This window comes from Humulus lupulus, chromosome X (genome assembly GCF_963169125.1).
Source record: "Humulus lupulus chromosome X, drHumLupu1.1, whole genome shotgun sequence".
Lineage (NCBI taxonomy): Eukaryota > Viridiplantae > Streptophyta > Magnoliopsida > Rosales > Cannabaceae > Humulus > Humulus lupulus.
The window spans coordinates 6,610,571-6,634,497 of record NC_084802.1 but is presented as its reverse complement, the minus strand read 5'-3'; the positions used below and the strand labels follow the sequence as shown (position 1 = coordinate 6,634,497).

At 32.8% G+C, this 23,927-nt stretch overlaps 4 protein-coding genes and 1 non-coding gene across 5 annotated transcripts; 4 read left to right on the top strand and 1 right to left on the bottom strand.

The window, feature by feature from the left end:
- Positions 1-1,620: 1,620 nt before the first annotated feature.
- On the bottom strand, positions 1,621-3,576 carry LOC133805446 (uncharacterized). Its single transcript, XM_062243630.1, has one exon. It carries the CDS (start codon positions 3,574-3,576, stop codon positions 1,621-1,623), a length of 1,956 nt encoding a protein of 651 aa, XP_062099614.1.
- Positions 2,924-3,030, top strand: LOC133807781 (small nucleolar RNA R71). The gene has a single exon (XR_009879675.1). It is a non-coding gene; the product is annotated as a small nucleolar RNA R71 (small nucleolar RNA).
- Positions 3,577-8,364: 4,788 nt separating the features above from the next.
- Positions 8,365-17,283, top strand: LOC133805445 (carotenoid 9,10(9',10')-cleavage dioxygenase-like). Its single transcript, XM_062243629.1, has 13 exons — positions 8,365-8,481; positions 8,556-8,702; positions 8,810-8,912; positions 12,880-13,169; positions 13,251-13,430; positions 14,207-14,285; positions 14,420-14,501; positions 14,641-14,703; positions 14,801-14,942; positions 15,939-16,209; positions 16,300-16,367; positions 16,905-17,066; positions 17,179-17,283. The coding sequence occupies exons 1-13, from the start codon at positions 8,365-8,367 to the stop codon at positions 17,281-17,283; spliced, it is 1,809 nt and encodes a 602-aa protein (XP_062099613.1).
- A 1,279-nt stretch (positions 17,284-18,562) lies between these two features.
- LOC133804315 (protein JINGUBANG-like) lies at positions 18,563-20,299 on the top strand. The gene has a single exon (XM_062242479.1). It carries the CDS (start codon positions 18,650-18,652, stop codon positions 20,174-20,176), a length of 1,527 nt encoding a protein of 508 aa, XP_062098463.1. The 5' UTR covers positions 18,563-18,649; the 3' UTR covers positions 20,177-20,299.
- A 194-nt stretch (positions 20,300-20,493) lies between these two features.
- LOC133803587 (ammonium transporter 2 member 5-like) lies at positions 20,494-23,370 on the top strand. Its single transcript, XM_062241683.1, has 3 exons — positions 20,494-21,270; positions 21,387-21,672; positions 22,628-23,370. The coding sequence occupies exons 1-3, from the start codon at positions 20,683-20,685 to the stop codon at positions 23,188-23,190; spliced, it is 1,437 nt and encodes a 478-aa protein (XP_062097667.1). The 5' UTR covers positions 20,494-20,682; the 3' UTR covers positions 23,191-23,370.
- Positions 23,371-23,927: the final 557 nt, after the last annotated feature.

Here is a 23,927-nt window from a genome sequence, read left to right as displayed (position 1 = left end):
GGTTTTGTTCCAGCAATGAACAAAGGGGTTTTGAGATCTTCGAAAAATCTTTAATGAACCGCCTATAGAACCCCGCATGTCCCAAAAAACTTCTAATGCCTTTAACATTTGTCGGTGGTGGCAATTTCTCAATTACTTCCAGCTTTGCCTTGTCTACTTCAATGCCCTTATGAGAGACTTTATGGCCCAAAACTATGCCTTCCTTCACCATAAAATGGCATTTCTCCCAGTTGAGAACCAAGTTTGTCTCCTCACATCTCGCTAAAACTCGCTCCAAATTGGCCAAGCAACTGTCAAAAGACTCCCCAAATACTGAGAAGTCATCCATAAAAATTTCAAGAATATTTTCGGCCATGTCTGAGAAAATCGCCATCATACATCTCTGAAAGGTGGCTGGGGCATTGCATAAGCCAAACGGCATCCTCCTAAAAGCAAAGGTGCCGTAGGGACAAGTGAATGTTGTTTTTTCCTGGTCTTCCGGCGCTATAGAAATCTGGTTATAACCTGAATATCCGTCGAGAAAACAGTAAAATTCCTTTCCAACCAACCGATCCAACATTTGGTCAATAAAAGACAGCGGGAAATGGTCCTTCCGAGTGGCTTTATTAAGCTTCCTATAATCCATGCAAACTCGCCAACCAGTCACCGTTCTTGTGGGAATCAACTCATTGTTATCATTAGTCACAACTGTAACTCCTCCCTTTTTAGGCACACACTGAACTGGGCTGACCCAAGAGCTGTCTGAAATCGGGTACACAATGCCATAATCCAGCCACTTAATCACTTCTTTCCAAACTACCTCCTTCATGATGGGATTCAACCTTCGTTGCTGCTCGATAGAGTTATTACAGCCAGTTTCCAGCAGTATTTTATGTATACAAAACGTCGGGCTAATGCCTTTTATGTCTGCCATAGTCCAGCCGATTGCTCTCTTATGCTTCTTCAACACTTCTAGCAGCGAACTTTCAGCTTCAGCTCCCAACAATGCTGAAATAATGACTGGCAGCGTTTCATTTTCCCCCAAATAGGCATATTTCAAGTGACTTGGCAAGGGTTTCAACTCTAGCTTTGGTGGTTCTTGAATGGAGGGCTTTGGAGGCTTAAAATTCCCTTCCGACTGATTTAGAGACTCAAAATGCTTGCTGAATTTCATGGCTGGTTTTCTGGACTCTACCCAAGTGACTTGGGACTCCTCCTCTTTGGTAAATTCTTCATCATCTTCAAAAATATTCACCCCCAAATCAGCCTTGCAAATTTCTTTATTAAAAGTTTCAGCCACAAGTGTCTCAATTACACTCAATCTAGAGCATTCTTCGATGTCATCCGGAAACTTCATGGCTTTGAAAACACTAAACACCCTCATGGTGAGTTCTCCATTTTGCACATCAATCAAAGTCCTCCCGGTAGCAAGAAACGGCCTCCCCAAAATGATTAGTACATCTCTATCCGCTTCATAATCAAGAATGATGAAATCGGCCGGGAATATAAATTTGTCAACCTGCACTAGTACATCCTTAACCTTCCCTTTCGGATGAGCCATTGATCTGTCCGCTAACTGCAATGTAACTGTGGTTGGCCGAGCTTCACCAATGCCCAGCTTCTTGAAAATAGACATAGGCATTAGATTAATACTCGCGCCCAAATCGCATAAAGTTCTTCCCACATCTCTTCCCACTCTCTTCCACCAATAGAACATAGAATCGTAAAGATGCCTGGATCTTTTAATTTAGGAGGGATTTTACTTTTCAACATAGCACTACAACCTTCTGTGAGAGCAACGGTTTCGAACTCACCCAGCCTCCTTTTCTTCGTCAAAATATCTTTCAAGAACTTAACGTAGTTGGGCATTTGCTCCAAGGCTTCCACCAAGGGAATATTGATATGGAGCTGTTTCAGTACATCCAGAAACTTCCTGAACTGCCCATCTTGCTGTTGTTTTCTAAAACGCTGAGGAAATGGTGGGGGCAGCTTTGGTACAGACTTTACTGGAACAGATTGCTGACCCGATGATGTATCAACTGGGCCAGTTTCAGTAGCTTCACTTGCTGGTTTTTTACTAGATTCTCCTTCTGTTTGGATTGAAGTGGGCTCCCTACTGCCCTTTGTTTTCTCCTCAGAATTTTCCAGACTTTTTCCACTCCGTAAATTAATGGCCTTGCAATGTTCTTTACCATCCCTTCTTGGATTCTCGGTATCACTAGGCAAGGAACCTTGGGGCCTATTTTTCAGATCATTCGCCAATTGCCCCAACTGAATTTCCAGATTGCGAAGAGAAGCTGCCTGGCTTTGAATTACAGCGTCATTTTTGGCCATATAATCTCTCTTTAAACTCTCCAAGGAACTAGATTGAGAGCCTTGAGATTGGTGAGGTTGTTGAGCTCTTGGTTGTTGAGAAAACCCCGGTGGAATTGACTGTTTTCCTTGTGCTGGTGCTCCACTTGAACTTGCTCCTTGACCCCCCCATGACAGATTTGGATGTTGCCTCCACGCTGGATTGTAAGAGTTTGAATACGGATTGTTGTTGCGGTTGAAATTTTGATTACCCACATAGCAAACCGAGGCTGGATTTGATGGGCAATTCTCAAAAGTATGTCCGTCCCCACAATAAACACATGAGACTTCTGCACTTTGAATGGCAGCAGCTGGCTGTATATTCCCTCCCAAACTCATATTCTTTAAGATGTTGGTCATTGAGGCCATTTGAGTGGTTAGAGCATCTACTTCAAGAACACCCGCTACTTTCCGGCTTGTAGGAGCTCTAGTATTTGACCATTGGTAGTTGTTGCTTGCTATTCTTTCCAAAATCTCAAATGCTTCGTTATAAGTCTTGGAAAGAATGGCTCCATTGGCTGAAGCATCCAATACCATTCGAGAGGCTGCACTGAGACCATTGTAAAATGTCTCCATTTGTATGCAATGTGGTATACCATGGTGAGGACACTTCCTCAATAGCTCCTTGAATCTTTCCCAAGCATCACTAGTAGACTCATCTTCCATTTGTTGAAAAGACATAATCTCACTTCGAAACCTTTCATTTCTAGTGGGAGGGAAGTACTTTCTTAAGAATTTTTCAGCCAAGTCGTTCCAATTTGTCACCGAATCGGGAGGAAGGGTGTTGAGCCATGATCTAGCTCGAACCCTTAAAGAGAACGGGAACAACTTCAATCTTAGCGCCTCTTCACTTACTCCTTGTAGCTTGAAAGAGTCACTCACCTCCAAAAATGAGCGAAGATGGAGATGAGGATCTTTCGTTGGCAACCCACTAAATTGACCAACTGTTTGGAGCATTTGGAACATGACAGGTTTGAGCTCAAACTGAGGTGCTTGAATTTCGGGCCTCACAATGCCCGGATTGAGCTCGTTGAACATAGGGGCAGCATATTCTCTTATTGCCCTGGCTCTATCATCCGCCAAGACAATAGGATTAGTCATGTTTTGCGCACCCTCTTCTTCTTCTCCAACATTTTCAGCCATGTTGCAGCGGCTGTTAGCCTTTTGTGCCTTTCTCCTTTTTCTGAAAGTACGTTCAATTTCGGGGTCAATAGGAGCAAGTTCAAAATCTTCTTGTTTGTTCATGCACTAGATTAAACCTGAAAACACACAGCCCCAAACAAGCAAAATTAGAACCAAACAAACAGAAATAAATTGCAAAATAGTTGATAGAACAGAATTTAATTTTAAATCCCCGGCAACGGCGCCAAAAACTTGTTGCGTAAATTTAAGCAATTAAAATGTGCAAGTATACACAGTCGGCAACGAGTAATATAGTAGTAAATGAGTGTCGTCTCCACAGGGATTTTAAACTAAATAAATGCAAAATCAACTAAAGAACAATCTAAAAATAAGATAACAAAATTAAGAACATGATTGGAGTATGAATCTGAAATTAAATGGGTATACGTAATTTAATCTAAAATAAAATGAAGAAATCAGAAAAAATTAATTCAGAGAAGATCTATGTGAACAATTAGATTTGGATGGCTATTTCCCCCTATGTTAATCTGCCCAGTTGTTATAGCAATCGTTCAGCAATTATGCACAGAGCTAACAGATTTCACAATAAGCCAGTAGGCTTTTTCCAAAACCCAGTGATATATTTCCACCACTTAATTCAATACATTCCTATATTAAATCAGGTTGTAAAACATGCATTTATTCACCAAATCTCAGGTTATACAAGGTAGCAAAATATTCCTATTTCACTACTAAGAACTACCTAAACATGGCATTTATCTTGCATCATTCAAGTTGATTCCACTAGATAGATTCTTTCCAAAATCAGATCTAGTTAGTTTAATTGTTAGTTATGGCCAGTAATCAACAATCATTAAACATTAATTTCACTTGAATGAACAAAGGCAAATTACTAAACTCATGCATTGCATTAATACTTCATCACATAAGGTTCATAGCCACCCAAATCTCAAGGTGATTAGTTCATGTCTAAACTAAAAATTACAATCCAAAACAGAAATTGTTCATCCATAGCAAATATTCAGTTCACAAATTATAGAATCAAGAGTATACACTACAGAAAAGGAAATATAGAAGAAAGAGAAGAGTAGAATCGGGTTCTAGAGTCCTCCTCCTTCCTTGGTCGTGATTCTCCTCTTGTACGTAATGCCTTTTTCTGTGTATATCTCTCTGGTTTTTCACTGTACTCTTCTTGCTCTCTAGATTTCTGTACTGTGTCCTCTCTCCTTTTCTGGTGTATTACGGCTGTCTCCCTTTAGGGTACTATCCCTTACCCTAATTAGAAAACCCAACTCCATCTTTGGTCCATTTCTTCTTGCCACCTCAGCCAGCTAACTTCATTCACTAAAATGGGTGCCACAAAGGCGCTGAGGTCAGTAAATAAATGCAGCTGGCTTTTGTCCACGTCAGTCTTCATTTTCCCAGAATTGCTACGAGTCTGGCCTACAGCATCCGAGCAGCAATGCTCCCTTTCTGTCCCCTTTGTCTCTTGATTCCTTTAATTTCCCTTGGCGCTTTGAAGGCTCCTTTCCTGAATGACAAAAACACACAAATTTACATAAATATTTATAATTACTAACAACAACTCACAAACTCTTAAATGGGCTCACTACTTAAAACATAAAGGTAAAAGTTGAACAAATTTACAATTAACACACTTTCATTACTCTTTTCAACCTAAAAAACAAGTTCAAAGATCATAAAAATAACTCTAAATCATAGAGTTATCAACCCCCAACCCTATCCTGGCCCTACAAAGACCCTGTCCCAACCCCTACTGTATCTTGACACTATAAAGACCCTATCTCGACCCACTACCCTATAAATACCCTATCCCGACCCCCAACCCTATAAAGACCCTATCACGACCTCTGACCCTATCTCGAACCTATAAAATATCTTATCCCGACCCCCGACCCTATCCTGACCCTATAAATCTATAAAAAAAAATGGGTAGCATCTCCCTATACTAATGACCTAGCAATCTGTAAACAGTTAAAAAAAAATTCAAACAACACGCAATAAGTTTCTTCCATATATCCCAACATCACACAAAAATTTCACAGAACCTACTTCACTAATACATACAAATTCATAACCTTCTGATATCGCCGCAGCACACAATATGTATCTTAGAACTTACTTCACTGTGGATGAATATTTAGGATATCCAAACTCCTCTAACAATAGTAAATAATAATAATAAAACAAGAAATAAGAGACACATACCAATTAATAAAATGAACCACAAGAAAACATTCCAAATGAAAAAGCTCCAAAATTTACTCCTATTTATTTTCTCCAAAAAAGAAAACAAAGTTAGTAAAACAAAAAAATATATATAACACATATAACATATACATATATACACCTCACACACATATACATATACACCATACACACATATATATTTATAGGGAATTTCTCTGGTGCAACTCACAAAAATGTGCCCATGAACAATTTTTGGCACGAGTTTTTTTATGATCGTGTATATTATAGTTATTTAAAGCATCCTACACATTTTCAGAAAATTCTGAATAATTTAGAGTACAAAAAATAATCTTAAAACATATTAATTTCCACGCACATAAAAAATTTAGTCACGAGTGCAACAACATGTTTGAACCTTGTTTTCAGTACTGTAAATTATTCGGAATTTTCTGAAAATTTGCAGGATGCTCTAAATAACTATAGTATACACGGTCATAAAAAAAATTCGCGTTGAAAACTACTCACGGGGTGCAAACAAAAAGAGATGCACTGATGCACCTCTTTTTGTGAGTTGAATTTGTCACCCCTAATATCAAAAGTGTTGCCGCTAATAATATTGTAAATTAAAAAATATATCTGATGTGACTAAAATGTATTTTTCTTGTAGTGGATTAGTTTTTTCAAATTTTTCTCAATTTTCATACCAAAATTAAAGATAAAAATCATCCAATAATCTTATTCAATCTGAAATTCCGTTTTTATGATTACAAACTTAATTATTCAAATTAAATAATTAATTGATGTACTTATACAGAAATATTTAAACAAACACAAAAATTGTTTGAACAAAAACCAAATATGTTTAAACAGTTATCAACATAAGATAAAAATGAACATAAAGTAAAGAACACACAAAATTATACGTGGTATCAGCAACATTTGCAGATTGCTACTAGTCCACGGGACCACGCCCAGAGAATAAAATTTATTAGAAGAATATCTAAACGATTACAAAATCAAATTGACTTATACAAATAAAGACTTCCTCTTAAATTTGTCGCAACTGTTGTAATCTAAACTTCTAATCAAATTTCTGAAGTGCTAAGAACTTGAACTCCCTTCAAATCATAACACTTGCACTTTTCCTCCCGAAAAGTGACTCACGAGCAAGACTTCTCCCGAAGCTTGATGAACGATGTCCAAGTGTGTTCAACCTGCACAATTAGCACAAAGAAAACAATACAGAAGTACACTGTAATAAACCACTAAGAACTTGCTGGACTCAAGTTCTTCACACAATAAAAACTCTTTCTAAAACTTGAAAAAAAATATTTGGAAAATAATACACCAAGAGAGATGAGATAAATCAACGACCTTAGGTCATGGAAAACAAATCAGAAACTAATCAGCCAATAAATGGAAAAACTTCCCAAAAAGGAAAGTCAGAATCTGTTCAAACTGGCAATCCGTTCAAACAGATTTATTGAACCTGGACAGTTTTTAAACCCAGTTTCCTTAAATAAATAATATATATAAATTTTAGTTATCGTCCTATATATATATTGGCATGATGTGTATGACCATTTCAAAAATGTTCTCTCAAATATAATAATACTTACAATTTATACTAGTACTGCTACTTGTCAATACATATATATATATATATATATATATATCTTAATTCCACCGTTTTGGAGGCATCTGTGGAGAAAGATGCCTGTTTTAAATTTAGAATCTCTTCAAACTTATATATATAAATATTTATATATATATATATATAATTAGTCAATAAATAACATTTCTCACATTTAATTTACTTTTTTAAAAGAATATTAAAGCTTTTGCTTTATTAATAATTTTTACTCATATCAAAATTGAACCCAATAAGTGAAGTGTGAGGTAATTTGTCACTCTTTAGAGTTTTCTCCATACTCATTATTCAATTATATTATTAATTAAAAATAATCATGTATAATCACAATGCATATATATATATTAGCTACCACTTATGTTGTTTCTTTTGTATTTAATTGGGTTAGGAGCTTGGGGAAGTGTATACCCACCTGTTTTACTTAATTATTTGTTGTTAGTTATATATATCTAAATTAGTGCTACTTGAAGATATATATATAAGTAATGATTGAAAAAAAATATATTATTTTTATAATAATTAGTTGTAGTTCTTTGTTTAATATGCAGTTGTATTATTTGGTTGGATGTTAAAAAAATTAATAATTTGGATTCAAAAATCAATTCCAATAATTAATTCTTAATATTATTATTATTACATTCTCTCTAAACCATGCACATATATTTTCTTCAATAATTTTCTCCTCTAAGTCAATGTACAAATGTAATTAAAAAATAGTCCCCATTGATCTTTGAATATATGAAGGTGTTTTGAATAATAATTATCTCCCCTTATAAACATAATTTAAATTAATTACTTCATTAAGTATTTTCTGTAACTTGTTATTATTAGTGATATCACTACCTGAAACTTTTCCCTTATATTTGTATTTATATACTGTATTGTACTATTAGTTGTTCATTAGTCATTGTTGTGTACTATATCACCATAATATACCTGTTCAAGTATATACCATTGTACTCTTGTATACATACAGTGTATATATATATATATAGAAGGAAAACTTTTGAGAGATCAGAGAGAGAGAGATGGCATCATTATCATATGTGGGGTTTCAAGTGAGTTGCTCTATTCATGAGAGGCCATCTATTCCAGTTAACAACGCCTACTTGAACTTGAAGACCGCATTGTGTTCTGTTATCAAGGTTAGTTTTGATCATCAATGCTTTCAATATATATATATATATATGGTATAATATTGTATATAATGAATAAGCAGCCATTGTTTGGAGCATTACTGCAAAAAACTCCAAATATCCGAATAGAACACGTGTCAAAAAACATGAAGAACACTTCCATCAAAATATTGGATGCCTTGGTTGATTCCATGTTTGAGATTACTGATCAACCATTACTCCCATCACAGGTACATACATACACATTTGTTTTTATATATATATATATATATATATATAAATGTTTTGTAATTATCATTATCATAGATTTTTTCGACATATATATATATTTATATAGAAAAACTTTGAGCCGGTTGATGAGTTGGGAGAGGCTGTTGTTATCAGTAGCATCGAAGGGAACATTCCCAATAATTTTCCCGACGGCGTGTACGTAAGAAATGGTTAGTACTGTATATGTTAATATATATATATACATATATATATATATTACTAGGTAAAAGCAAGCGTGCAATGCACATTTACTTAGTTTTAAAGTTGTAAACATTGTATAGAATTTTAATAAAAACTGGTTCACTATCTTTTAGAAAATATATATTTTTATAATAAATGAATTATATTTCTACATTATATATAAATATTTATATTAATAATCTTTACATATATGATATCTAAGCATAACATTGACATAGATATATATTTACATGATTACATAATATATATAAAATAGAATATAATATTTAAAAAGAAATTGATAATAGAAATAAAATAAGAATAGAAAAAATTATAGTGTAGACAGTAGTATATATGCATCAACTATTTTTAGATTTTAATATATCTCACAATATCCTTTGGTGAATTTGATGAAGAAAAAAAGCTCCAATAACTTGATAAAAACAAACTATCACACAAATTTATAAGATAAAAAAATAATGTACATGTCTTTATTATTTTTAAATAAATATGATTTAATTATTTAAATTATCATAAAATATCTTAAAAATATTTTATTTTAATTTTTTTTTTTTTGTCTAAGTTTATATTTGTTCTAGTATATATTATATGTTTAATATAATATCAAGTTTGATTAAATTTTATTTAAGTTATAAAATATATAGTTTTATTATTTTTAAATAATTATCATTGTAAAATATCTCAAAAATATCTTATTTTAATTTGTTTAATTATTTATTTATTTAAGTTTAATTCATATTTACAATCTACTGTTAAATATAAGAATATTCTGTTAAATATAAGAATATTCTGCTAAAGTTAACTGAAAAAAATTTAAAAACCGTTAAAACCAAGAATTTCCGTTATCTACACACTTTTTATATAGAATAGATATGTCTTGATAAAGACGATTTTTTTTACTCTCTATTAATACTTTATATTTCGAATTATTAAGAACAAACAAAACGAAGAAAACGCTGATGATTAAGACAAAATTAGTAAAAGCTTTGTATGAAATTTGGACGTAGGTAAATCATTTGTGTAAGAGCACTTACATTGGATGAGCTAAAATGTGTTATTCTTTATAATATAGAGAAAAAATAGTTAAGTAGTCTTCCATTGGATGATGTAAAGTTATATTTTTTTACCTAAATGAATAGTATTTCTTTATATGTAGTGAAATACTATTCATCAAGCTATAAATATTTTATTATTTTTTTATAAACTTTTGTATATATGAGTGTGATACTATTATTTTAATTATTTTATTTCTTAAAATAAATAAAATATTTTTAAAAATATTATATATAAATAATGTAAAGAAGCAGATGTATGGTATAATGTAAAAGTTTTGAGGTAAATTATAAAAATGTATGTTTTTGTGATATATTTTATACTACACTTTCTTTATAATATTTAGCTAAAACTCATAAAAACATCTTCCATCAGCTCCTTTATATATATATTTATAATAGTTATGCACAAACTCCAATTAATCCATATCTACATTTACATATCCTTTATATAATATTTTAATATTTTTTTTATAACTTTTCTCTCTCTATTTAGTATATATTTATTTATTTTTTCTTTTTCAATTATTTTATTTTACTTTAAGTAATAAAATATGTTTAAAGATATAATATTTAAATGATGTAAAGAAATATATAGAGAAGCTGATATATGGTATAATGTAAAACTTAGAGGTAAAATAGAAAAATGTGTGTTTTGATGAGGTATTTTAAAAGATGGAATATAGCACCCAATATCAATGCTCTAACTGAGCCCTCTTGTTCGTCGTTTGTTATATATGTATATATTTGTCGTTGATTATAAAACCCTAGCTACATTTATAGGACAAAAATTGAAGAATATATATATATATATACTAGATACAAGTGCATATTTGCACATTTGCTTAGTTTTATTTATAGAATTTATGAATTATTTTTATTAAATTTATATTAATATTATATAAATTTTTAAATAAATATCGTATTTTAATTAAATAATTTATTTATTTTGTTTAAGTTTATGTTTGTTCTAGTTTATGAATTTGGGAGTGATAATAAGAGATTATATATTATATGTTTAATGTAATATTAAATATTATAAGCAGATTATAAATTTAAGTTTCTTTCAAGTTTTTTTTTTAAAAAAATAATAATTTGGTGCTAATTTACAGTAGATTATATTATATGTTTAATATGATATTATTCTAATGAGTGGGTTTAAGTTGAATTAAATGTTTATTTAAGTTATAAAACATATAATTATATTATTTTTAAATAATTATCATTGTAAAACATCTCAAAAATATTATATTTTAATTTGTTTAATTATTTATTATTTAAAATAATTATCATTGTAAAATATTAAAAAAATAAAAAACCTAGAAATTCTGTTATCTACACATGTATTATATCGATAGATATATATAGATGATAATATATAATTTGAAGGGTTGAAAATCCGGATTATCTCTAACCTGATAAGCCCTATAAAAATTTAATGTATGTTCTAATGTTTAACCAGCTTTATAATGATAGTGGTATAATTAATATTCTAAATAACATGTTAATTTATATAGAAAGATTATTTATTAGGGGAATTATTACCAGTAAATGTATTTTATTTGTTTCCAAGTACATTGTAGTTACAGCAGACGTCCCACTAATTTTTTAGAAATCCAAAATAATTCATAGTGCTGAAATTTATGTGAATCTAAAATAGACTGTTTGAATACTGATTTTGTCATCCTAAATTATTCAAAAATTGGTAAGACACGTGCTATAACATTCACGCACGTCATCATATAAAAAAAATGAGTTATAAGTTTTTATAAAAAACCAAAGATAAAATCACCTAAAAACAATGCCCTACCCCATATAGGCTGTCTATTTATATATAGATATGTATATTATGAAAGATGTTCAAATTTATTTAAATAGTCATGAAAATTGCTAGCTATATACCAATTTTGGTGTGTATTTAAGCACATGATAAAATAATAAATGACAGCATCAAATATGAACAGTTGTATAGCCAAAATTTAATTTCATACGTGATGATGATGTGCAAAATTACCACATTAACATTTTATATTAGGGTTTGGAATATTAGTTTGTTTTGACTATACACTATATTGATTTTTCTAATATTTTAGAGTGACTACTTGACAAAGTGTTATTTTTCTTCGACATAACAAATAACCAATATCAAATATTAAAAAATAATTTGACTAAATTTTTAGTGGGTACACAACTAATAAAACAAATAATGGATGTGAACACATATCGATCCCCACTAATAACCTCTACTCGTTAATATTAATTATATGTAGTGACTCGTATATATAATCATAGAGAAATAATAACTAACATTATTGTGGCTCCCATCACATAACATTTTATTAAAGTGCCAATAAATAATGTTGCTATATATAATATATATATATATGATAATTTTCGTATAGTATTTTAAGTCTTATCGATGGTACTTTTAGTGTTCTCGACCTGTGAACAATTTTTTGTGCGATTTTTTTTATAACTGTGTATATTGTAGTTGTTTAGAACATCTTGCAAGTTTTTTGAAAATTCTGAATAGTTTATAGTACCGAAAACTAGGTTCAAACATGTTGTTTTCCACGCGCATAAAAAAAATTAGTCACACATATAATAATATGTTTGAACTTAGTTTTTAGTACTGGAAGCTATTCGGAATTTTCTGAAAATTTACAAGATGCTCTAAATAGCTACAATATACACGGTCATTAAAAAAATCACACCGAAAATTATTCACGGGTTGAGAATACTGAAAGTTCCACCAGTAAAACTTAGCTTAAAGTGAATATAGAATGGTCATGTATATATATTTATATATATATATATATAAGATGGAGTCGTACATATATAGTCATAGTTTTTTAATTTTTCTCTAATTATTATAATATTACAGGACCAAACCCACTTCATGGAGGACTTAAATCAACAAAGTCAATGTTTGGAAAGTCATATCACATATGGGTAGAAGGAGAAGGAATGCTTCATGCTCTGTATATTAGCAAAGTATTAAAATTAGATGACCATTATTCTAATAATGACCAATATTATTGGAGTGTCAACTACAACAATAGATACGTCCAAACCGAAACTTTTACGCATGAAAAACTAAGGAACAAACCCTCCTTTCTACCAGCCCTTGGGGGCGATTCCTTGGCTGTTTTATCTGCTTATATCCTCAATTGGGTAACTACTATAAACATAACTAAAATCAACATATATATATATACACACAACTGATTTTTCCTAATTTGTATATTATTGTAGCTTAGGTTTGGGATCGTAAACAAATACATGAGCAACACCAATGTGTTTGAACATTCGGGGAAGATATTCTCCATCGCTGAAAATCACATGCCTCATGAGATTGACATTTCTACATTACAAACATTAGGCAATTGGGATCTTTCTCGAGCTTGGAATAGACCTTTTACAAGCCATCCAAAGGTATATACATATAGATTTAATATATAGGGGCTTTACTTTAAGCTATACTGGTGGGGCTCTCAGTGTTCTCGACCTTTTGACGTGATTTTTTTATGACTATATATATTATAGCTATTTAAAGCATCGGTGCGATTTTTAGAAAATTCTAAATAGTTTACACTACTGAAAACTAGGTTGAAACATGTTGTTGCACGCGTGATTAATTTTTTTATGCGCGTGGAAATCAACACGTTTGAACCTAGTTTTCGGTACTGTAAACTATTCAGAATTTTCTGAAAATTTGCAAAATGCTCTAAACAACTACAATATACACGGTCATAAAAAAAAGTCGCGCCGAAAACTATTCACGAGTCGAGAATATTGAAGAGTCTACTAAAAAGGTTTAAAGTGAAGCCCCTATTAAAAAAAAGTGTCCTATATATATTCTTAGTTTGATTTGATGATGCATTTAAGCTTTGAATGATTATTAACATTGGATTAATGTAACTATTAATCTGCGAACGGAATACACATACTTTAACAACAAAGTATGTTATTACCGATTATTATTTTCGTCGCTAATAGTGTAAAAATCATCACTATTCTGTTAGCGAGAATTTTATCAATGCAAGGTTTGTGTAGTCTATTTTTTTTTAATTTATAGTAATTACGAAATTATCAATCTCCTTTTACTAATTTCATCTCGTATATGCTTAATAAATATATCATCATTATCTTTAAGAGTTTGTAAAAATTATCAATGATCTGACTATACATAAATATTATACATAATGCAGAGAGTTCCAGGAACTGGGGAATTGGTTACATTCGGAATGGCCCCAACTAAGCCTTATGTTGAAATAGGAGTAATTTCAGGTATATATAGATGAAAACACACACATTATAAATATATATATATATATATCTTAATTATTACTGATTTATATTTTTAATATTTGTAATAATAAATTTTAACTGATATATATATATATATATGTATATATTTTCAGCTGATGGAAAGAAACTAATTCATAGGGTGGATATAAAACTCAATCGGTGTCCACTTTGCCATGACATTGGAATCACAGAGAGGTAATTAATCAAACCTTAATTAATAATTAAGTTTAATAAACTAATAAATAACCTTTAAGAAAATCTCATAAGATACAAGTTAATTGGTTTCATCAATATTAATTATATGATTTGATATAATAATATTGACTTGCTTCAGGTACAATTTGATTATGGACATTCCACTTACTATAGACCTAATGAGACTAGTCCAAGGAGGCCCGTGAGTACTACTTCTTTATCAAGATATTATTTTTTAGAAAATCTGAAATTTTTTTTTTTTATGGTATAAATTTAGAAGTTTTGGATGTATTTTGTAGATTAATGAAGTACAATAAAGAAGAATATGCAAGAATTGGGGTGATGCCTCGCTATGGTGATGCAGATTCAATCACATGGTTTGACGTGGACCCAAATTGCACATTCCACATTATCAATTGTTTTGAAGATGGAGATGATGAGGTATGTTTATATATATATATAAAAGAGGGAATGACTACTACTCATCTTTTTTTTTATCTTTTTTCTATTTTCGGTATCAGGATAGATATAATCCCAAATTTTGTGTATATGACAGTGTACAATGTAGGTATTTAGATTATCCTATAAATTTTCAAGAAATTCTGAATAATTTACGAATCTGGAAACAGGGTTCAAATGGTCAAATTTTACACACGTATACAAAATAACAGGCACGCGTGCAACAGACAGTTTAGACCCTATTTTCGGAACCATAATTTATTTGGAATTTCTTGAAAATTTGTAAGATGTTGTAGATAGCTATAATGTACATCGTCATATAAAAAAATTAAAATTATATCTATCTATGTGCCGAAAATAGAAAAAAGATTCACCGGTGTTACAAAAAAAAATACGTTATAGTCACTTCCTATATATATATTTAAACTTCTAGCAATATATAACATTTACAACACCATCGATAACAAGGGATTAACATAGCTATATCATGATTATTTCTTGGATTTGTCATTTAATAATCAATTTTTACTAATTGTTATGAGGTTTAAATATTAACTTTCTAAAGCCATCATCATTTTAGATTTTTTTTTTTGGTAGCCATCTAAGAATCGATTTCTCTACTAGTTGTTGATGTTACATTTCTAAAGTGTTTATTTTAGGGTTTTCTTCTATTTGCCATTCGAGAATTGATTTTAACTATCTGTTATGAGGTTGAAATATTACATTTCTAAAGTAAATTTTTTAGGAGTTTTTTTATGTTAGCTAGCCACATATCGGGAAATCGATTTTCACCAACTGTTGTGAGTTGAAATATTATTACATTTTTCTGAAGTGTTCGTCCTTCTAAGATTGGGAGTTTTGGTGCTAGTGGACTCTGTAATCGCAAAAATACCTTAAAATAATGTTGAATTAGAGTTGTGAGGACATGATCGATTCTTTTTTTTTTTTAACTAACAAAATGTGAGAATTAATGGCCAGGTTGTAGTGTGGGGTTGTAGAGCTCTTGACTCGATCATATCAAGCACACAAGAACAAATTGACACCTCAACTACAAATCCTAATAACTCATACCATGATTCTCCTTACGAGTGGCGATTAAACATGAAAAATGGACAAATTAAGGAGAGAAAGCTCACTCTTGACACTGAATTTTCTATGGATTATCCCACCATCAATGAAGATTACACTGGTCTTAAAAATAAATTTGGATACATCCAAGTGGTCGATCCTATCTCCACCACTCCCTCAAGTAAGTTGATGATAAAACCCTAATTTTGACCTTATTTCGATAACTTAGTTCATATCTAATCAATAAATGAAATATGTTAATTACTTGCAGATAACTTACTCAAATATTGTGGTCTCGGAAAGCTACATTTTGCAGAGCTAGATACTAGAGTTTGTTCGGTACAACATTTTATTTAATCTCATTTGTTTGTAGTTATATATATATAAATATTTAGGATGGTTTTAGTGTGTAGGGGTGTAACTTTAGCTATTAGTAGTCATTTCTGTTTTTGGTACATAGATAAATTATAACCTAATTTTTTTATATGACAGTATACATTGTACTTATAGCAGACATCCTACCACTTTTCAGAAAATTCATAATAGTTTACATTGCCGAAATCAAGATTTAAAAAGTCTATTTTACACATAAAAAAAACGTGTGCAACAAATTGTTTAAACCCTTATTTCTGGCACCGTAAACTATTTGAAAATTTTCTAAAAATTAGCAGAATATCTACTATAACTATAACGTAGACTGTACCATATAAAAAAATTGATTATAATTTCTTCAAATGTCAAAAACAGAAAATAAGGCTCTACCAGCTAGGCTAAAGTCACACCCCTACATTAGAATTTTTCTAAATATTTATATATAGAGAGAGAGACTTCTAATTATTATTATTAAATTTTATATTTTGTGTTAATTTGAATTAGACAAGTGGTGAATCTAAAGAGGTGGTAAAAATAGAATACCATATGTTTGAGAAGAACACATTTTGTAGTGGAGCTACTTTTGTTTCTGCAAAAGGAGGTGTTGAAGAAGATGATGGTTGGATTATCACATTTGTTCACAATGAAGATACCAACATTTCTCAAGTACTAAATTCTTCATTTATTTATTTATTTATTAAGAGGTTGTTTAATTTCAATTCTATGTATAATCTAAGTTCATAAATATTTATTGATTTTTATTTTCTTAATTTTTCAGGTTCATGTGATTGACTCAAAGAACTTTTCTAGTGATCCAGTAGCCAAAATTACATTGCCGTACAGAGTTCCCTATGGGTTTCATGGAACTTATGTATCAATGTAGAATATTTACATTTATATATATCTATACAAATATATATATACCTATGTTTTTAGTATAGACAAATAAATCGGTAATTATTTAAGATCTATATATTCATGTTTCTACTGTAGTTTTTCTTTTCTAGTGATATACTGATTGTAACCTAGCTAGTTATCAATTTTAATTTTTCATTATTTCAAAGTGTAACTCTGTTTCCACTATTTCGTACCTAATAATTATGTTCATCTCAAAAGTTTCATTCATATATTATATATATTGTTTTCGTGTAGAAAAAACCTATTTTCTGGTTTTTTTTAGTAAATATTGTAATTTTTAAGAAACAACTTCGCTTTCCTAGCATATACAATTTTCCAATTACAATTGAGTCTTAAAGAAAAGAAAAAAAAAATTGCCGTTTCTAAAGAATTTATCGTTTTGAAGAATTTTGTTGTTTCCCGAGTGCACTGTCGTTTTTTCCTTTTACAAAATTGTCGTTTCTCTCGAACGTTATCGTTTATTGATATTGGTGTCGTTTTTAAGAATTTGATAGCTTCCCAAGAATATTGTCGTTTTTATAAAAACAATATCGTTTACAAGAATAATGTCGTTTATCATGAAATTTGCCGTTTTTAAGAACTTCGTCGTTTTATGGAAATTTGTGGTTCCTTAATATATTTGTCGTTTCTAAAGAATATTGTCGTTTTTAAGTTTTTTTAAGTTTAATGTCGTTTTTCACATAAACGTCGTTTTTTAAAGTTTTTTTTCAAGACTAGTCGACTTTTCACATAAAAATTTGTCGTTTTTTAAGAATTTTGTCGTTTTAAAAACAATTGTTCTCATTTTTTAAAAAATAAAAAATAATTAATTAATTATATAGGATCAACGTTTAACAGAGGATTTAATGGAGTCTGGGGAGTTTACTAACTGGGATCTTGGCCATTGGTGTTGCTGAACTGGCCCTTTGTGCTGGCCCGTAGCTGAACCTATATCATCATTGGCATTAGCATTTTTTTTCTTAACGTGGATCTTCTTATTATATATATTATCTAGTTTATTCTCATTAAAACCATGGTTTTATGTATTTTATACATTGGTTTATATATATATATATATATATATGTATATGTTGCCCTACACAGTTACTCAGACTCAGCAACAAAAGTAAGTAAAATATTAAATACTAACTAACATCGTCGATATAGCTAGACATGCATTTACGTATTTACCAAATTTTACATTGAGTAAATTCATAAATTTACTACACCCAACAAATTTTATGATAAATAAAGTACTCTTCAAGATCAACTACTGTACTTATTACTATGTATATATATATATTTATATATATAACCCAACTTGTAAATATCATTTTCTTCCTCATGCTGCCATGGAATTTTATCACCAAAACTCAGATGATATCCTTAGCATCATATACGAAGAGAGAAGTTACACCACTTCAATAGAAACTCCAAGTAGTATCAATCTCAATCTCAATCATGATCGACAACATCAATACCACGATGAAACATACGATGACGAAATATACCACAATGATCCTTACTACTTCAGCCCATTAGCACCTTCAAGCCCAACCCAAGCCCATATCCAGGCCCAGCCCAGTTTTCTGCCACCGCCGAGCCCAGAATCGCCTTGGACCTGCTCACCTCTCCAAACCCCATCCCCTTCTCTCCTCTACCACTGCATCGCCTCCCTCCACCGCCACGACGGAACAATCTACTCCGTCGCGGTCTCAAACGGCGTCGTATTCACAGGCTCAGACAGCACGAGGATCCGCGCGTGGAGGCCACCGGACTGCGTTGAGCGTGGGCTTCTGAAGTCCAACTCGGGTGAAGTCAGAGCAATTTTAGCATACGGTGACATGCTTTTCACTTCCCATAAGGACCTCAAAGTGAGGGCGTGGAATTTCGCTGTCGTTTCGAGCAATTTCCTCTTCAAGAAATTGTCGTCTATACCCAGAAAACGACGAAGCTCGTTTCAGCTGTTTTCGAAGCCGAAATTCACCGAACGACACAAAGATTGTGTGTCGTGTTTGGCGTATTACCACGCCGAGGGTCTCCTCTACACCGGCTCACACGATAGAACGGTCAAGGCCTGGCGAGTCTCGACTCGGAAGTGCGTTGACTCGTTCGTGGCTCACGAAGATAACGTTAATGGCATATTGGTTAACCAAGAAGACGGTTGCGTCTTCACTTGCTCGTCCGATGGGTCTGTAAAGATATGGAGAAGAATCTACAGAGAGAACTCTCATACCCTCACCATGATTCTTCGTTTCCAACCTTCTCCGGTGAACGCCATAGCTCTGAGCTCGTCCTCCGGGTCAACCGGATCCGGGTTTCTGTACTCGGGGTCCGGGGACGGGACCATAAATTTCTGGGAGAAGGAGAGAATGTCGTACAGGTTCAACCACGGTGGGTTCTTGCAGGGTCACCGGTTCGCGGTGCTGTGCGTGGTGGCGGTGGAGAAGATGGTGTTCAGTGGGTCGGAGGACACGACGATTAGGATATGGCGGAGAGAGGAAGGGAGCTGTTTGCATGAGTGTTTGGCGGTGTTGGATGGGCACCGTGGTCCGGTGAGGTGCTTAGCGGCGTGTTTGGAAAGAGAGAATCTTGTGATGGGGTTGTTTCTGATTTACAGTGCGAGTTTGGATCGAACTTTCAAGGTTTGGAGAGTTAAGGTGTTGCCGGAGGAGGAACCGGAGCAGGAGCCGGAGCCGGAGAACAGGAGTGTGTACTGTGGTGGTGGTGGGTCCGAGTTCAGTAGTAATATGGATGAGTTGGATCGGAGCGATTCGAGGACTCACCAGTATTACGAGAATAATACTACTACGAGTCCAGTTTTGTCACCTTCTTGGGTTCAGATTAAGAAGAGTTCCCAGGTTAAGCATTTTCAGTAGAAAAAATAAACCCAATGATATTTTGGATTATACATACATATAATTTTGTGTTTGTTATTTTTATTAACTTTAATTAAGAATAATTAAGCTAAATTACTATATATATTTTCCATGGAAATAAGAAAGAACGAAAAAGAATCATCCTTCTTCTTTGGAATATTTAATAAACTAAAAACTATATAAACTTGTATCAACGAGAATTATTATTTCTTTTATTTTATTTTTTATTGAGCAATTATTATTACTAAGAATTATACGATGAGAGTGGCATTATGAGCCAAAAACATAATAATCACAGGTAAAAGGAAACAATTTTTATGAATCAATAATAAATTAATTTTGAAAGCTAGAAGTTCCTTTGGGAGCATCAATTCTTGTTTTCTCCGTCGTCCCAATCTAACAACCATGAATCTTTTCATTACATTACAAATTTGATCACTCAGATTCAACACCCACAAAACACAACTAATTGATTCTCAAAAGTCCCAAAATCCCAAACTCAGTGGATGAGCCTGCCGGCGAACCTGATCCCCGACCTCGCCAGCCCAGAATGGATGAGCAAGGGCGACAACGCGTGGCAGCTGACGGCGGCGACTCTGGTGGGCCTGCAGAGCATGCCGGGCCTAGTCATCCTCTACGGCAGCATTGTCAAAAAGAAATGGGCCGTGAACTCGGCCTTCATGGCCTTCTACGCCTTCGCCGCCGTCTTAGTATGTTGGGTGGGCTGGGCCCACGAGATGTCTTTCGGCGATCATCTCTTACCTTTTTTGGGCCGGCCCAGCCCAGCTCTGGGCAATAACTACCTTCTCACACAAGCCTTTTTGGGCCAGATACCGAACGCGAGCATGGTGTATTTTCAGTTTGTGTTTGCGGCCTTAACAACGATTTTGGTGGGTGGGGCCTTGTTGGGCCGGATGAGCTTTAAGGCATGGATGATGTTCGTGCCTCTTTGGGTTACGCTATCGTACACGGTGTGTGCGTACAGTTTATGGTGTCCCGAAGGTTGGCTCTCGAGGCTGGGTGTTATCGATTACTCTGGCGGCTTTGTCGTTCACTTATCTTCTGGTGTCGCTGGTTTCACTGCAGCTTATTGGGTATTCATTGTCGTATTCCGTTGTTTGTTCATGTCATTTTTTATTTTTTTGGTCGAAACTACCCTTGCTTAGAAGATTTTAGGAGATGTTTGAAGGGGGCACTTTGGACATTGCAGGTGGGACCAAGGTGGACCAAGGACAGGCAGAGGTTTCCGCCGAACAACCTGCTGTTGATGTTGGCAGGAGCAGGGCTGCTGTGGATGGGGTGGACAGGATTCAACGGTGGAGATCCGTACAGCGTGAGTGCCGATGCATCTCTAGCCGTCCTTAACACCCACGTGTGTACAGCCACCAGCCTGCTGACGTGGCTGCTGCTTGATATTATTTTCTTTGGGAAGCCTTCTGTGATTGGAGCCACTCAGGGAATGATCACTGGCCTTGTTTGCATCACCCCTGCTGCAGGTCTATACACTTACTCATCTTCTCAAAACTACTCAATATAATGCTCCATAATCATGATTTGTTAATGAAAACCTTTTTAACTTCTTTTAAAACCTCCTTAAATAGTTTTTCTCTTTAATTTAGAAAAATTAATTCGTCAAAGCAGTTGTAGTTTTTCACATTTTTTCACTAATCTTCTTTTGGAGAAAGTACTTTTTTCTTTTTTTCTTTCTAATAGGGATGTTAAATTAAGTTGGCATCTTTTTATAAAATGAAATGACGATTATTACCACAAAGATCCGGTGAAAAAATATGTATATATATTTATATAGGTGGGACAATTTTTTTTACAAGGAATTCACTTTAAGTCATATCGGTGAGACTTTTAGTGTTTTTTGACCTGTGAATAATTTTTTGCTTGATATTTTTTATGACCGTATATATTGTAACTATTTAGAGCATTCTGCAAATTTTCAGAAAATTCTAAATAGTTTACAGTACCGAAAAGTGGGTTCAAACATGTTTTACACGCTCATAAAAAAAAATTAGTCACGCGTACAACAACATATTTGAACTTAGTTTTCGGTACTGTAAACTATTCAGAATTTTCTGAAAATTTGCAGGATGTTCTAAATTACTACAATATACACGGTCATAAAAAAAATTGCGTCGAAAACTGTTTACGAATGAAGAACACTGAGATCTCCACTAATAAGATTTAAAATAAAGCTCCTATAAAATAATTCTCATATATATATTAAATTAAAACTATATTGTCACATCATTCAAAATTTATTAATGAATGTAACATTCCATGTTTTCAAAATTTCAAGAATTTGACGAGAACAAAAAAATGCTTAAGAGAAACTTGTTTATCCATCTATTACAATTTAGTATCACAAACTCAAGTCGTTCTCAAAGCATATTAAGTTTAGTTTTTTTTTTTTTTTTAAATGATTGTGGTTAAAAAAAGCAGGAGTGGTACAAGGGTGGGCAGCCATCATAATCGGAATGATGGGAGGAAGCATCCCATGGTACACCATGATGATCCTCCACAGAGAAATAAATCTCCTCAACCAAATCGACGACACCATGGCAGTCTTCCACACCCACGCCGTCGCCGGCTCCCTCGGCGGCATTCTCACCGGCCTATTCGCCGAGCCCAAGCTCAGCCGACTCTTCTACTCCACTGACAAATGGCCACGCTATATCGGACTCTTCTACGGCCTCCAAACCCGCCAGTACAAGGCCGGGTTCCGACAACTCGGCGTCCAACTTCTGGGCATAATTTTTGTCGTTTTTCTAAACATCGTTGCCACCAGTGTTGTGTGTTTGATTATTAGATTGGTTGTTCCGCTTAAGCTTGCGGATGATGTGTTACAAACTGGGGACGATGCCATTCATGGAGAAGAGGCTTATGCTTTGTGGGGTGATGGTGATAAGTATAGCTCTGTTCACGCCGTCAATGACCTTCCTCCGCCGCAGGAACCGGTGCCGGTGACCGAAACTAGGATTGAAGGTCAGACTCAAACGTCATAAATTTCTTCTTTTCTTAATTATTGTAGAAAACTAAATGTGGGGATGTGTTGTTTATGTTTCATTGTTTTTAAAATTATTTAGTATTGTTTTTTTTAAATTGACCTAAAAATAAAAATAGAGAAGTTAGAATCATATATCAAATGATCATATTCAAAATAAAGATGTGTAACATTTTTTTGTCATTTTTTTTTTGTCATTAATTCATTTTTATTTATTTATTAATTTATGTGTAACTGTAATGCTTGTAATAGTTGTAACTTGTAAGCATTGTATGCGTCGTTAAAAAGTAATCATTCAAATAATTTAGGAAGGACAAACAAAGAAAATGACATTATTATAATTTTGACATGATGAGTTGTCGGTTAAAACCCAATATCTAGACACTCAGGTATTTGTTGAAAAATAGAGGTAAATTTACCCAAATACTTTTAAAATGAAAATTTATTCCAAAAATACTTTAAAACAACTTATTTACCTATATATTGTGCTACATCAGCATAGTAAAATAAATTTTGCAAACTTGCTCCCAGATTTTTTTTTTTTTTCGTTTTAAAAAAATTACATTTTAGTTTTTTAAGATAATGATAAAATGTCGATTGGTCATACTCAACAAGCATTCTGTTAGAAGGGTTTAATGTCGCTTAAAACAAATTTAAAAAAGTGGAGTTGATGTAATCCAAAATGGTTTTATAATATTTCTAGAAGCAAAAAAATTAATAATACGGCTTCACGAGGTG

Bases quoted from the DNA above. Each gene is read 5' to 3' on its own strand.
- LOC133805446 (XM_062243630.1), bottom strand. From the start codon at position 3,576: ATGAACAAACAAGAAGATTTTGAACTTGCTCCTATTGACCCCGAAATT.
- LOC133805445 (XM_062243629.1), top strand. From the start codon at position 8,365: ATGGCATCATTATCATATGTGGGGTTTCAAGTGAGTTGCTCTATTCAT. The intron at 14,943-15,938 runs GTATGTTTATAT...ATTAATGGCCAG, and splicing joins TTGAAGATGGAGATGATGAG to GTTGTAGTGTGGGGTTGTAG. The intron at 16,210-16,299 runs GTAAGTTGATGA...AATTACTTGCAG, and splicing joins TATCTCCACCACTCCCTCAA to ATAACTTACTCAAATATTGT.
- LOC133804315 (XM_062242479.1), top strand. From the start codon at position 18,650: ATGGAATTTTATCACCAAAACTCAGATGATATCCTTAGCATCATATAC.
- LOC133803587 (XM_062241683.1), top strand. From the start codon at position 20,683: ATGAGCCTGCCGGCGAACCTGATCCCCGACCTCGCCAGCCCAGAATGG. The intron at 21,271-21,386 runs GTATTCATTGTC...TGGACATTGCAG, and splicing joins GTTTCACTGCAGCTTATTGG to GTGGGACCAAGGTGGACCAA. The intron at 21,673-22,627 runs GTCTATACACTT...TAAAAAAAGCAG, and splicing joins TTGCATCACCCCTGCTGCAG to GAGTGGTACAAGGGTGGGCA.